We start from the raw sequence: 15,105 nt of genomic DNA, 5'->3' as shown, positions 1-15,105 counted from the left end.
AGAATTCCATGGACAGTCCATGGGGTCACAAAGAGTCAGACACAACTGTGTGAATTTCACTTTCACTTCCACACTGCGGGTGGATTCTTTATCATCTGAGTCACCAGGGAAGCCCAGAAAGTGAAAGTGAAAGTTGCTCAGTTGTGTCTGACTCTTTGTGACCCCCATGGACTATACAATTCCTGGAATTCTCCAGGCCAGAATACTGGAGTGGGTAGCCTTTTCGTTTTTTAGGGGGTCTTCCCAACCCAGGGATCCCAATGTAGGTCTCCTGCATTGCAGGTGGATTGTTGACCAGTTGAGCCACCAGGGAAGTCCTTTTATTATTATTACTGTTGCATTAAATTTCTCTTTGCTATATAGATTTTTAGGATGTGCCATACTTCGTTTAACTCTAGTGGACTAAGGAATTCCCTGGCGGTCCAGTGGTTAGGACTTGGAGCTTTCACTGCTGGGGCAGAGTTCAATCCCTGCTTGAGGAACTAAGATCCCATAAGCTGTGTTGCATGGCCAAAAAAAAAATCACTATCTTAAAAAAAAATGTCTAACGGACTAGATTGTGATGATGAAGCATTTTGAGTTTATGACTCTATTGCAACATTCTAGTATCTGTGAGTAGAGTAGTAGACAAAACAAAGTTCTTACCCCATCATGGATTTTTAATATTTTAAATACTTGTTTAAGAATTAAGTAGCAGCTTTATTGAGATATTCACACATGATAAAATTCATCCATTTAAAATGTACAGTTTATTGATTTTTAGTATATTTACAGATTAGTTTCACTATCACCATGGCCTTATACCCTAATTTTAGATTACTTCAAAAAGAAACTTATTTACTTTAGCAGGCATCCCTCCTTCCCCCATTTGCATCAGTCCTCTCTGGACTAAGCATCCACCAGTGGTTTTCTTTTATACTTTTTGACTACTTAGCATTTTCTGTCCTTTTGTTCACTTCAGTTCAGTTCAGTCGCTCAGTCGTGTCCGACTCTCCGCAACCCCATGAATCACAGCATGCCAGGCCTCCCTGTCCATCACCAACTCCCGGAGCTCACTCAAACTCATGTCCACAGAGTCGGTGATGCCATCCAGCCATCTCATTCTCTGTCGTCCCCTTCTCTTCCCGCCCCCAACCTTTCCCAGCATCAGAGTCTTTTCCAGTGAGTCAACTCGTCGCATGAGGTGGCCAAAGTATTGCAGTTGCAGCTTCAGCATCAGTCCCTCCAATGAACACCCAGGATCGATCTCCCTTAGAATGGACTGGTTGGATCTCCTTGCGGTACAAGGGGACTCTCAAGAGTCTTCTCCAACACCACAGTTCAAAAGCATCAATTCTTCGGCGATCAGCTTTCTTCACAGTCCAACTCTCACATCCATACATGACCACGGGAAAAACCATAGCCTTGACTAGACGGACCTTTGTTGGCAAAGTAATGTCTCTGCTTTTTAATATACTAACAAGGTTGGTCATAACTTTCCTTCCAAGGAGTAAGCGTCTTTTAATTTCATGGCTGAAATCAGCATCTGCAGTGATTTTGGAGCCCAAAAAAATACTGGATCATGGAGAAAGCAAGAGAGTTCCAGAAGAGCATCTATTTCTGCTTCATTGACTATGCCAAAGCCTTTGACTGTGTGAATCACAATAAACTGTGGAACATTCTGAAAGAGATGGGAATACCAGACCACCTGACCTGCCTCTTGAGAAACCTGTATGCAGGTCAGGAAGCAACAGTCAGAACTGTACATGGAACAACAGACTGGTTCCAAATAGGAAAAGGAGTGCGTCAAGGCTGTATATTGTCACCTTGCTTATTTAACTTATATGCAGAGTACATCATGAGGAACGCTGGGCTGGAAGAAGCACAAGCTGGAATCAAGATTGCAGGGAGAAATATCAATAATCTCAGATATGCAGATGACACCACCCTTATGGCAGAAAGTGAAGAGGAACTCAAAAGCCTCTTGAGGAAAGTGAAAGAGGAGAGTGAAAAGGTTGGCTTGAAGCTCAACATTCAGAAAACAAAGATCATGGCATCTGGTCCCATCACTTCATGGGAAATAGATGGAAAAACAGTTAGCATTTTGTTTTCAAGGTTCATCCATGTTGTAGTATGTATCAGGATTTCCCTTTCTTTTAATTGCCAAACAAGCCATGAAATTTAAAGACGCTTACTCCTTGGAAGGAAAGTTGTGACCAACCTAGACAGCATATTAAAAAGCAGAGACACTATTACTTTGCCAACAAAGGTCCATCTAGTCAAAGCTATGGTTTTTCCAGTGGTCATGTATGGATGTGAGAGTTGGACTGTGAAGAAAGCTGATGACCGAAGAATGGATGCTTTTGAACTGTGGTGCTGGAGAAGACTCTTGAGAGTCCCTTGGACTGCAAGGAGATCCAACCAGTCCATTCTAAAGGAGATCAATCCTGGGTGTTCATTGGAAGGACTGATGCTAAAGCTGAAACTCCAATACTTTAGCCACCTCATGCGTCGAGTTGACTCACTGGAAAAGACTCTGATGCTGGGAGGGATTGGGGGCGGGAGGAGACAGGGACGACCGAGAATGAGATGGCTGGATGGCATCACCGACTCGATGGAAGTGGATTTGAGTGAACTCTGGGAGTTGGTGATGGACAGGGAGGCCTGGCGTGCTGTGATTCATGGGGTCGCGGAGAGTCGGAAACGACTGAGCGACTGAACTGAACTGAACTGAAAATTCATTGTATGAATACACCTCAGTTTTGTCCATCAGTTGCTGGAAACATTGTCTCTACTTTCTGGCTGTTGGAAATACTGCTGATAGGAGCAGTCATGTATTAGTTTTGTGTGCACACATTTTTATTTCTCTTGCGTATATATCTAGAGGCGAAATTGCTGAGTCATTTAGTGACTCTATTGCTTAACCTCTGGAGAAACTCATGTAGTTTTATGACTTCTGACAAATGCAGTTTTGCAGCCCTGCCGTACTGACGATGAGAAAGTTCATCACCCAGTTACATTCCTTCAGTGCATTCTGTTTTCAATTTTATTAAAGAAGAGTGGATTTACAGTGTTGTGTTCGTTTCTGCTCTACAGCCAAGTGATTCAGTTATGTATATTCTTTTCCATTTTCGTTTATTATAGGATGTTGAATATGGTTCCCTGTGCTGTACAGTAGGACCTTTTTAGTCCATTCTATATATTATAGTTTGCATCTGCTAATCTCAGACTCCCAATCCATCCCTCAGCTCTGCCCCTGGCAGCCATAGTCTCTTCTCTCTATCTGTAAATCTGTTTCTGTTTTGTAGGTAAGTTCATTTATGTAGTATTTTAGATTCCACATAAAGTAATACGATATATGTATTTCTCTTTCTGACTTACTTCACTTGATATAATAATCTCTAGTTGCATCCATGTTGCTGCAATGGCATTATTTTGGTTTTTCTTTTTTTATGACTGAATAGTTTTCCTGTGTGTGTGTGTGTACACATACCATCTCTTTATCCAGTTTTTCTGTAAATGGATATTTAGTTTACTTATGTATCTTGGCTATTGTAAACAGTGCTGCTGTGAACATAGGTGTGCATATATTTTAGTCTGAATATATGCCCAAGAGTGCAATTGCTGGATCATGTAATGTAATTGCTTCCCTAGACCCTAGTAGCCCCTGTAGATCTGCTTTTGCCAGAGTGTTTGTAAATGGATGCATAGACATTTTGAGTCTAGCTTCTTTCACTTAATTAGCATTTGAAATTCATTCATGTTGTTACATCAGTAATTGTTTCCTTTTTGGAACCCTCCCACACTTATTTTCCTATTTGGAACCCTCCAACCATTCTATTGCTTTTGAACTGTGGTGTTGGAGAAGACTCTTGAGAGTTCCTTATACTGCAAGGAGATCCAACCAGTCCATTCTAAGGGAGATCATTCCTGGGTGTTCATTGGAAGGACTGATGCTAAAGCTGAAACTGCAATACTTTGGCCACCTCATGAGACGAGTTGACTCACTGGAAAAGACTCTGATGCTGGGAAAGGTTGGGGGCGGGAGGAGAAGGGGACGACTGAGAATGAGATGGCTGGATGGCATCACCGACTCTGTGGACATGAGTTTGAGTGAACTCCGGGAGTTGGTGATGGACAGGGAGGCCTGGCGTGCTGTGATTCATGGGGTCGCGGAGAGTCGGACACGACTGAGCGACTGAACTGAACTGAATCCCTCAGAAGACTGTCCACTAGGTGAGCACACCCTTTTTGAATAATTACAATAAAACTTCTCACTACCTTCCCTAAGAATTGGACTAAAAAGACTTGACTATATGAGTTGACTATGTGAGAGTCAGACTGTGGGAAGGGCTTCCCTGAGAGCTCAGTTGGTAAAGAATCCACTTACAATGCAGGAGAGTCCGGTTTGACTCCTGGGTCGGGAAGAACCGCTGGAGCAGGGATAGGCTACCCACTCTAGTATTCTTGGGCTTCCCTTGTGGCTCTTCTGGTAAAGTATCCGCTTGCAATGTGGGAGACCTGGGTTCGATCCCTGGGTTGGAAGATCCTCTCGAGAAGGGAAAGGTTATCCACTCCAGTGTTCTGGCCTGGAGAATGCCATGGACGTTCATGGGGTCAGAAAGAGTTGGACATGACTGAGTGACTTTCAACAGGTGGGAATGTAAGTTGGTCTAGCCACTATGATAAACAGTATGGAAGTTCTTCAAAAAAACTAACAACATGGTCAACAGCCATTTTTGGGGGGGCAGTATTGGTCATTTTTTGTATATAAAAAAAATGAACAAAAACCCTAAGTAGAGTATGTTTCTGGGTAAATTTAAATGTGAGTGTCAGGAAATCAGTTTGTTACATGTGGTGATTCTGAGGTGGAAAACCAGAGTCAGAAGAAGGGAATTTCTGGCTAAGCACTTGGAGACTAATGTTTCTGTATTTGTTTTTTTAAAAAATGCAATGTAATGGTTCTGGTTGTTAATACTAAAATGATTTCCAGCGTATTTTAAATCTAAAACACAATGGGAAAGAAGGTATAGGCTTGCAATCTAAAATCAAAACAGCTTAGGGAAACTAAAAACTCTGGACAGAAATACAGAAAATTGAATATTCATATATTTTGTAGTAGAGGTATTAATGTGTTTGATTAAAAAGTGCTGCCTAAGACCTTGCTGAAGATGTTATATACTATAAGGAATAGCTTGCCACTGTATTGACTCTCTAACAGTGGAAAAATTCTGAGTTACAATGAGGGATTTTGGACCTGAATTATTAATAATAGCTTCACAGTAAACTGAATTGAAAAAAATATTGAAATTGGCTAGTTTTATTTCAGTGCACTTTTAGTGGAAAAATATAAACAGCTTTGAAGCCAAATTTGTATGAAAACATTGCTTACTGTTCATTCGCTCAGTCATGTTCCATGGACTGCAGCACGTCAGGCCCCCCTGTCCATCACCAGCTCCCGGAGCCTGCTCAAACTCATGTCCATCGAGTCAGCGATGCCATCCAACCGTCTCATCCTCTGTCGTCCCCTTCTCCTCCTGCCTTCTGTCTTTCCCAGCATCAGGGTCTTTTCTAACGAGTCAGCTCTCCGCATCAGGTGGCCAAAGTACTGGAGTTTCAGCTTCAGCATCAGTCCTTCCAGTGAATATTCAGGACTGATTTCCTTTAGGATGGACTGGTTTGGTCTCCTTGCAGTCCAAGGGACTCTCAAAAATATTCTTCAACAGCATTCAAAAGCATCAATTCTTCAGCACTCAGCCTTGGTATCTTTTTTAAAAAATCATATTGTTATAGATTGCTCAGTTAAAGTAGGAGTAGATATGTCCATATTGTTTAGGTTTGAGAATACAGTTTCTGTTTTGCTTTTGTCCATATCACAGTTACTAAAGTTGTGGCCTCAGATTTCTGTAGTTGCCAGTTTGGGTCATTCAAGATGTTCTTTTGGGGATCTTTTGCATGTTTGGTGCCTGTACTTGAGAATGTCAAATTTCAATTCATTTATATTTATTTTTGTCTTTTCTTATAGCACAGTTTCATGCTTGGGTTTGAGATGCTCTGTCTTTGATGCTGTTTAGGTAAATAGAAATTATCTGAGGATGCTTTACTGTTGTCAGCTGAAGGCTTCATTCTGGAATTTGCTTCTCTTACTTTCCTACTGTCTCCAGTAGTACAGCTCTCATCCTTATCTTTCATGAAGCTTTTCTCAGCAAAGGAAAGGATTAATATTTTAAAAAAGTTACTGTATTTTCACCTTACTTATAGTTTCCTTTGCTGTGCAGAAGCTTTTGATTTTAATTAGGTCCCATTTGTTTATTTTTGCTTCTATTTCCAATATTCTGGGAGGTGGGTCTTGGAGGATCCTGCTGTGATTTATGTCGAAAAGACAGCCTTCAGAATGGGAGAAAATAATAGCAAATGAAGCAACTGATAAAGGATTAATCTCCAAAATATACAAGCAGCTCCTGCAGCTCAATTCCAGAAAAATAAATGACCCAATCAAAAAATGGGTCAAAGAACTAAACAGACATTTCTCCAAAGACATAAAGATGGCTAACAAACACATGAAAAAATGCTCAACATCCCTCATAATCAGAGAAATGCAAATCAAAACCACAATGAGATACCATTTCACACCAGTCAGAATGGCTGCTATCCAAAAGTCTACATGCAATAAATGCTGGAGAGGGTGTGGAGAGAAGGGAACCCTCTTACACTGTTGGTGGGCATGCAAACTAATACAGCCACTATGGAGAACAGTGTGGAGATTCCTCAAAAAACTGAAAATAGAACTGCCATATGATCCAGCAATCGCACTCCTGGGCATACACACCGAGGAAACCAGAATTGAAAGAGACACATGTACTCCAGTGTTCATTGCAGCACTGTTTATAATAGCCAGGACATGGAAGCAACCTAGATGTCCATCTGCAGATGAATGGATAAGAAAGCTGTGGTACATATACACAATGGAGTATTATTCAGCCATTAAAAACAATGCATTTGAATCAGTTCTAATGAGGTGGATGAAACTGGAGCCTATTATACAAAGTGAAGTAAGCCAGAAAGGAAAACACCAATACAGTATACTAACGCATATATAGAATTTAGAAAGATGCAAATGATAACCCTGTATACGAGACAGCAAAAGAGACACAGATGTATAGAACAGTCTTTGGGACTCTGTGGGAGAGGGTGAGGGTGGGATGATTTGGGAGAATGGCATTGAAACATGTATGTTGTCATATGTGAAATGAATCACCAGTTCAGGGTCGATGCATGTTACAGGATGCTCGGGGCTGGTGTGCGGGGATGACCCAGAGGGAGGATAAAGGGAGGAGGGAGGTGAGAGGGCGGTTCAGGAGGGGAAACTCATGTACACCTGGGGCGGATTCATGTCAGTGTATGGCAAAACCAACCAATATTGTAAAATAATTAGCCTCCAATAAAAAATAAAAGTTATTGTAATAAAACATGCATTTCATAAAATTCAGTCATTTGATGTGTACAGTGCAGTGGTTTTTTGTGCATTCACAGATACATGCAACCATTACAGCAGTCAATTTTAGAACATTTCATCACCTTGGAAAGAAACTTATACCTCTTGACTACCTCAGTTCATACCTCAGTTCATATCTCTCCATTTCTCCTAGTCCCAAGCAGTTGCTGGTCTTTCTGTATTCCATAGCTTATTCTGAACATTTCATAAAAATTATTTAAGAGGTAGTGTGTTGCAAGGTTCATCCGTGTTGTAACATAACAATTAATACTATTGCCCCTTGAATAACATGGATTTGAAGTCTCTGGGCCCATTGTTCGTGAACTTTTTTTCAATAAAGACCACACTACTATACAGTCCTTGGCTGACTGAATCTGAGAATGTGGAGCTGGGGATATGGAGGGCCAGCTGTAAAGTTATAAGTGGATTTTTGAGTGTGCTGGTAGGTTGATGTCTGTACCCTCACATTGTTTAGGAGTCAATTGTATTTCATTTCTTTTTATTGCCAAATTAAATTCTACCGTATACTGCATTTTGTGTATACTCTATTCATCAGTTGATGGACAGTTGATTTGTTTCCACTTTTGGCTTTTATAAATAATACTGCATATATATATATAAATATTTATGCACAGGTTTTTCCAGGACATACTGTACTGTGTATATGCTGCTAACTTGAGTGAAGTTGGTGGGTCATAATGCAACTTAATGTTTAAACTTTTGAGGAGATGTCAGATTGTTTTTCATGGTGGCTGTATTATTTCATATTATCACCAGCAGTGTATAAGGGTTCCAGTTTGCCCACACTGGCTTTTTTACTATAGCCATCCCAGTGGGTATGAAATGGTGTTTCATCGTGGTTTTGATTTGCATTTCCCTGGTGACACTGAGCATCTGTTCATATAGTTTTTAGCTTTTTGTATATCTTTGAAGAAATGTCTGTTCAGATCTTTTGCCCATTTAAAAAGCTGGGTTGTGTTTTTGTTGTTGAGTTGTAAGAATTCTTTATACTTTCTGGATAAAAGTCTCTCATCACACATATTCTTTGCAAATGTTTTTCCGATTCTGTGGGTTGTCATTTCACTTTCTTGATGGTATCTTTTGAAGTACACAAGTTTTATTTCTGTTGAAGTACAATTTATCTGGGTGGTTTTTTTTTTTTGGTTGCTGTTCTTTTGGTTTCTGTCATACCTGTGCAATTCATTGCCACTTATGTGGTCATGTAGATTTATTCGCTTATTTACTTTTAAAAAGGTTATGCTTCTAGCTCTACATTTAGGTTTTTGATCCAGTTTGGAGTTAAGTTTTGTGTATGTTGTGAGGTGAACATCCATTATTTATATATTTATTTTTTGCCTTTGTCTATCTAGTTTGTCCTAGGAGGAGACGGTTAATCAGTTTCTATATATGACAGATCTGAAAAACTCAAAAATAATTTTGCACATTCTTAAATTATTTTTAAAACATTCTGAACTAATCTGGATAATTTTCTGTATCATAAACAGTGACGCAGGATTTTTTTTAGAATTAAAAATTAGGTAGACGGTGTGTTTATTCACTTTAGTGCATTTACTTTTTAAAGCTAGGTTTAATTTTCTTTTGTTAGGGTTGTTTTCAAGATATGCTGGTTTATTTAAATTGGATTTCTTTAATTTTTGAAAGACATGTACCTTATGGGTCAGAACTAATATTAAAGGGAAATTTCCAAAGCCAGCTGTATTTGAAACGATGTTTGTTTTGAGAAATCGAGTATGGTATCTTGTGAAATACAGTATAGTTTAGAAATTTTGCCCTTATTCTTGTATGTTATAGAAGTTATCCTTTTCATTATCAAAAATAGGTAGAAATGAGAAAGTAAAGAAAGCATAGATCAACTAACGTAACTATTTTGCCTTAAAGGTTAACTAAGAATGCAGAAAAGATCTTTTTCTTTATTTGTATCTGTTGAAATTAGTTGCCTGTGTCTTCTCTAAAGCAGTGTTTGTGCAAAGGAATTTGTACCCTTGCTTTCTTTCGCAATGAGACAGTGTTAACTTGAGGCTGTTACTTTAAGAATATTGCTTATGCTGCGCATCGGGATAGCAGCTTTTCTTATAGTGTTGTGGGGCAGTGTTTAGGAACATTCACCTGGGAATTGTAAATGGACTGTTAGTATTTCAGCAGACTGGAGGAATATTTCTATTGACTTTCACTGCTTGTTTCAGCTACTTGTTTTCTGATTTGTCAGAATCTACCTTTTGAGGAGGTTCTGACTTTGAGTCAAACCCAGTGTCAGGTGTGATTGCCGCAGATTTAGAAGCTCATCCTGGTGGAGTTCATCATCCTTGAAATGTTGGTAAACATTTGTGCTAAAAATAATTATAGTTCCCCTTCCTTCCTTCATGGTACAGTAGGAAATGTTCAGTTCATTATGTAATCTCATAGATCCTTGGATTTCCCTGATGAAATTTGGTCTCTGAGAATTTTTTATCTAATTGACATTTAGTGTGGAGAGTTATGTAGCGAGTACTATAATAATCAATTTAAGTTCTATCGTGCTTTAATACTCTTTAAGCTTCAAGTTTTGTTTCTGAAATTTATCTTAATTTTTTATTAGAAAGAAAATGGGAAATTAGAACTCTTTTTGCATTTATATTTCTGTTTAAGTGTTATTGATTCAGTTATTACATATCAGCTATCCAATCTTGCTAATGATTATGCTTGTATTTCCTAATGACATAATAGAAATGTCAAGTGGGTGTAGTACTCTTATTTCAATCACGAGATTTGAAAAATAAAAACAGTGTGTTCTGGAGCATTCACATGCATATTACACACTATTCATTGTTGGAATTAAAATTTAAATAGTACTGTGAGAAGCTATTTGCTTGTTATATTGAGCCGAAAGGCAGGTAAGCATCCAGTGATTTATGCTGGAGATATGTAGCTTGATGAGAACTGGTAATAATATTAATCTATAAAATTCTGTTGGTAGTTTTCAGAGGGAAATAAATGAAGTAAGTACTCTTTGTGACCAAGGGAAAAGAATGTTTGTTACTAGAACATTGACCAAATATATGATTGTCTCTTTAGCAGTCTGGTAATTACAGTAATATTGTTAGTCAGTGAAGTGACTGATAGAAATTGGAGCCTTAACCTTTCCTTGTAAGATGAAAAGGTATGGTTCAGCCCTTGCGGCCTACTACTGATAACTCGCTTGGAATTTATTCCTACATAGTGACAGTTGACTCTCTCTTGAAAAAATAGTAGTTGGCTTTGCAGAAGAAAGAAAGGTTTTATGTTTTCTACCATTCATGTGACCACAGTGCAGAACCACAATTCAAAGTAAGTTTTTTTTCAGGTAGGGATAGTCTTCATTCTGAAAAAATTGACAAGCTAATAGAAAGGACTTATGCCCTGAAACTTGTTAGGCTTATGTTTTCTACATCGTAAAAACATGGGTTGGATGAAGCAGTTCCTTTATGAATGGTTTACCTTTGTTATTTCTCAGTGCAGCATTTAAAACCAGTTCTTTGTGTGTAGGGGAGGATGGCATGGTATCCAGCTGTTGTCTGAGGTTGCTAAGTTTAAAGAACTATCTAAAAACTGGTAACAGTGTTGTTAATACTGAATGACTAAAGCATTGGGTTTTTTTGTTTGGTTTTCCCTCTCTCCCCTCAGTAAACTGTTACAACTTAGATATGAGGGATTTCACTTCTAATGATTCTTGTAGGCCTCTGCAACTTGTAGTCCTTCTTACACAGTTATTATTCACAGCTGTCACTTCCTGTTTCACTGAATTAAAAAGGAACATGATGTGAGAATTAATGTGTGGAAGAAAGGATACTGTCTCATTTTGGGTTTATTACATTTGTAGTCTTTTAAAATACATTTAAATTTTAAAAATAACTTATTTTTATTGTAGAAAAGGCACATAATACAGTTTTGTAATCCTGTCTTCAGAGATAACTGCTATTAATCTTTTGGTGCCACTCTTCTGGTTGTCATTCTTAAAGAGGTGAAATATCACCTTGCTGCTGCTGCTGCTAAGTCACTTCAGTCGTGTTCGACTCTGTGTGACCCCATAGACGGAAGCCCACCAGGCTCCCCCGTCCCTGGGATTCTTCAGGCAAGAACACTGGAATGGGTTGCCATTTCCAGATAGAAGAACTTAGCTCTTTCAGTTTTGAAGCTGAATAAAGTGATACTCTTTTGAAGAATATGTTGAAATATTTTAAACAACATGTTGAAATATTTTAAACTAAATTGTGGTGGAGAGCCTCTTTTTTTAGAAATGAAGAGTTGATGGGTAGAGATGGGAAAAGTAGTAGCTCAAATAGAAGAACAAGGAAATAGTTGTATTGTAGTTAGAGCAGACTTGGTCTTTGTCAGTAATTTCCACGTTGATGAATTAGTCTTATCTTCCTGAATACCCTGCTTATACTTCCTTAGTCTTTTTTTCTGAAGTAAAGGTGGTAGCGGAGAAGGCAATGGCAAGCCACTTCAGTACTCTTGCCTAGAAAATCCCACGGATGGAGGAGCCTGGTAGGCTGCAGTCCGTGGGGTCACTAAGGGTCGGACACGACTGAGCGACTTCACTTTCACTTTTCACTTTCACACATTGGAGAAGGAAATGGTAACCCACTCCAGTGTTCTTGCCTGGAGAATCCCAGGGAAGGGGGAGCCTGGTGGGCTTCCATCTGTGGGGTCACACAAGAGTCGGACACGACTGAAGTGACTTAGCAGCAGCAGCAGCAGCAAAGGTGTTAGAGTCTCATCATAGGCCTAACGTTAGCAGGTTTGTTGTATGATTTTTATTTGTTTTGAGTTTCCATGGAATAGTTATCATGGGAATCCCTTTTGGAGAGATTGATCTAATCACATGAAGAAATTTGAAATACTTTGTTTTCCAGTTTCTCTGGAGAAGTAAGTGGATAGCCCCACTTACTTAATTGGATGACAAACTTTGGGTCGGTGACAGGATTTTGTGGTTGTAATTTGCTCTTACTGCTCAGTTCATTTTTGGGTTCTCTTATCCTTAACTCGCTCTTCTAGAATTCCTAGAGGACCTGTGCAGCAGCCACTCGAGGATCGAATCTTCACTCCTACTGTCTCGGCAGTGTACAGCACGGTGAGTTCTCCTCTCAGGGTTGTTTGTCAGATAGTATGTGTTTTTTGCACTTGAACCTTTGTTCTAATAAGCAGTGTTAGACTGGTACATGATACGTGTTTGACTAAACAGTTCGATAAAATCTCAAACAGAATTAGATGTATATAATGTAGTGTGACTAGATCTTTTCCCCTGTCATCTTACTGTTAGAAGTAGACGTTGAAGGAAACATTCTGTTAAGGTAGATTGACTCATGCATCTGTGTTTGTTCTCCTCCCTTTTCTGCCTTCCATAAGTATTGTGCTTCTTTTAGGATACTGAGTTCTAATTTTTTGTGTGTGACTCACTGGAAAAGACTCTGATGCTGGGAAAGGTTGGGGGCGGGAGGAGAAGAGGACGACCGAGAATGAGATGGCTGGATGGCATCACTGACTCTGTGGACATGAGTTTGAGTGAACTCTGGGAGTTGGTGATGGACAGGGAGGCCTGGCGTGCTGTGATTCATGGGGTTGCGGAGAGTCGGACACGACTGAGCAACTGAACTGAACTGATTTTCCCTTCAGTTTTAATAAATTTTACTTTTTTGCCTTAAATTTTTAATTTTACTTTTTTTTCAATCTTTGCATGTAAAAATGCAGAAAGTTTAGAAAACAGTGGTTTTAATGAGAGTAAAATTAAATATTTATCTTAAATGATTTAAATTCATACATGACTGGAAATTTGAAAGAGGATGAATATAGTAAAATTAGAAGTGGATTTCAGGGATATTACAGTAAGTCTAAGGGAATTTAGGGGAGAATTGTGAAGTGTTTTTAATTTTTTGTCTGTGCTGCACTGCTTGTGGGGTTTTAGTTTCCTGACCAGGGATTGAACCCAAGCCCTCAGAAGTGAATATGTGGAGTTTTGGACCACTGGACAGCCAGGGAATTCCCAGACATATCTTTTTAATGTTTCATTTCATCATACCATTTATTTCTAGGATAGGGTACTTTAAAGAAACTCATAATGTAGTGAGTAAATAATTGTAATCCAACTGATACAATAAAACAATAATTCTTAGCCTGTTTGATTATAAATTACTTTTAGAATCTGAAAATGGTTGCAGTGCTTTCTGTGAAAGAAAGCATATACCCATATGTTTGCAAATAATTTCAGAACTTCACAGATGTTCATCAGACCATTCATAAGACTCTGGTTAAGAACCTTAATCAGAGATATCAGTTCAGTTCAGTTGCTCAGTCGTGTCCAACTCTTTGCGACCCCATGGACTGCAGCACACCAGGCCTCCGTGTCCATCACCAACTCCCGGAGCTTGCTCAAACTCATGTCCATTGAGTCGGTGATGCCATCCAACCATCTCATCCTCTTTCATTCCCTTCTCCCCCTGCCTTCAATCCTTCCCAGCATCAGAGTCTTTTCCAATGAGTCAGCTCTTCACATCAGGTGGCCAGAGTGAGAGATGTGAACATGCTATTACATGCTTCGTTGAGGAAGAGGCAGTAAGCTGGAAGATACAGGACTTTTCTAGACGGAAAAGGGAAGAAAAGGCCTTCTAGGAAGTTAGGAATTAGAGGCGTGGTCAGTGGGATGGTGAGTAGTCAGTCATGTGTGGGCTGTGCGTTAGGAGATGAAGAAAGTTGCTTTTGAAGGTTTTAAGGTCACCCTAAAGAGAACTTTGTTACGTGGGTAATGAGTAAAGTCATGATTTTTCTGGTTTGCTCAAAACGAGTCTCAGTTTACACTTGTATAGATCAGCTGAACCACCTGTTAATTATTTTTTGAACCCTCTGCAACTCCTAAAATGGACTCAGTTTGGATGGTGAACTATCTGCTCACTCTGCTGATTGGGAACCTTCAACTTACATTAAAAAATAATCTTTAATGTTTTTTTCTGGCACAACTTCCTCCAGACCAGAATTGTTTGTTTGTTTATAGTACTGAGCTTCGGGAATGTCCCTGACGGTCCATGTTTAAGACTTCACACTTCCACTATAGGGAGCATGAGTTCCTATCACTGGTTGGGGAACTAAAATCCCAGATACTCCACAGTGTGGCTTAAAGAAAAAAGTTCTGAGCTTAAAGGCTGTAGAATTTTATCAGGCATAACTCTTTAACGTATAATTTTTTCTGATTTTGAAAGGATGCCTTCAACATTAACTTATTTAGGAAAAAGAAGAAAATGAAAATTTCTAGTAATCTTGACTGACTTTCTAGAGGCATCTACTCTAACCAATTTTTGATATATTTTCCTTTTTCTTTGTTGTAGGCTCTATATAAGGTATTTTATTCTCATTTGTCACTTTTATGTTGTAAGGTTAGCTTTTCCTATGCTGTTTGAGACATGTCTTAAATAGTAAATCGTTGTATGCTGTTTTCTTGTAAGAATTTAACATTCAATCAAGGTTTGAGAGATTATTTTTTAAACTTTTAATGTGTGTCAGACACTGTTGTAGGTATTGGGAATATAGTAGTGAGCAAACTAAACCTGCAGTTCTTATAGAGCCTATTTTTTTGTGAGATAGAAAAATAGTTAAGTGTGTGT

General features: G+C 38.9%; 1 protein-coding gene across 7 annotated transcripts in view; it reads left to right on the top strand.

Annotated features, from left to right (window-relative positions):
* The window catches only part of EIF4G3 (eukaryotic translation initiation factor 4 gamma 3), a 370,046-nt gene that overhangs the window by 96,968 nt on the left and 257,973 nt on the right, over positions 1-15,105 (top strand). For all 7 annotated transcript variants that reach the window (XM_088843307.1, XM_088843294.1, XM_088843302.1 and 4 more), the window contains exon 2: positions 12,509-12,584. Coding sequence is in view for 6 of the 7 variants with exons in the window: in XM_088843294.1 (XP_088699420.1) it covers positions 12,509-12,584 (76 nt within the window). In the remaining variant the exon portion in view is untranslated. The remainder of the gene's footprint in view (positions 1-12,508; positions 12,585-15,105) is intronic.

Source organism: Moschus berezovskii, chromosome 2, assembly GCF_049115385.1.
Source record: "Moschus berezovskii isolate FMDL1 chromosome 2, NW_MosBer_1.0, whole genome shotgun sequence".
Taxonomy (NCBI): Eukaryota; Metazoa; Chordata; class Mammalia; order Artiodactyla; family Moschidae; genus Moschus; species Moschus berezovskii.
Note: the sequence above shows the minus strand (reverse complement) of the source record. Positions and strands in the feature narration are given on the sequence as shown.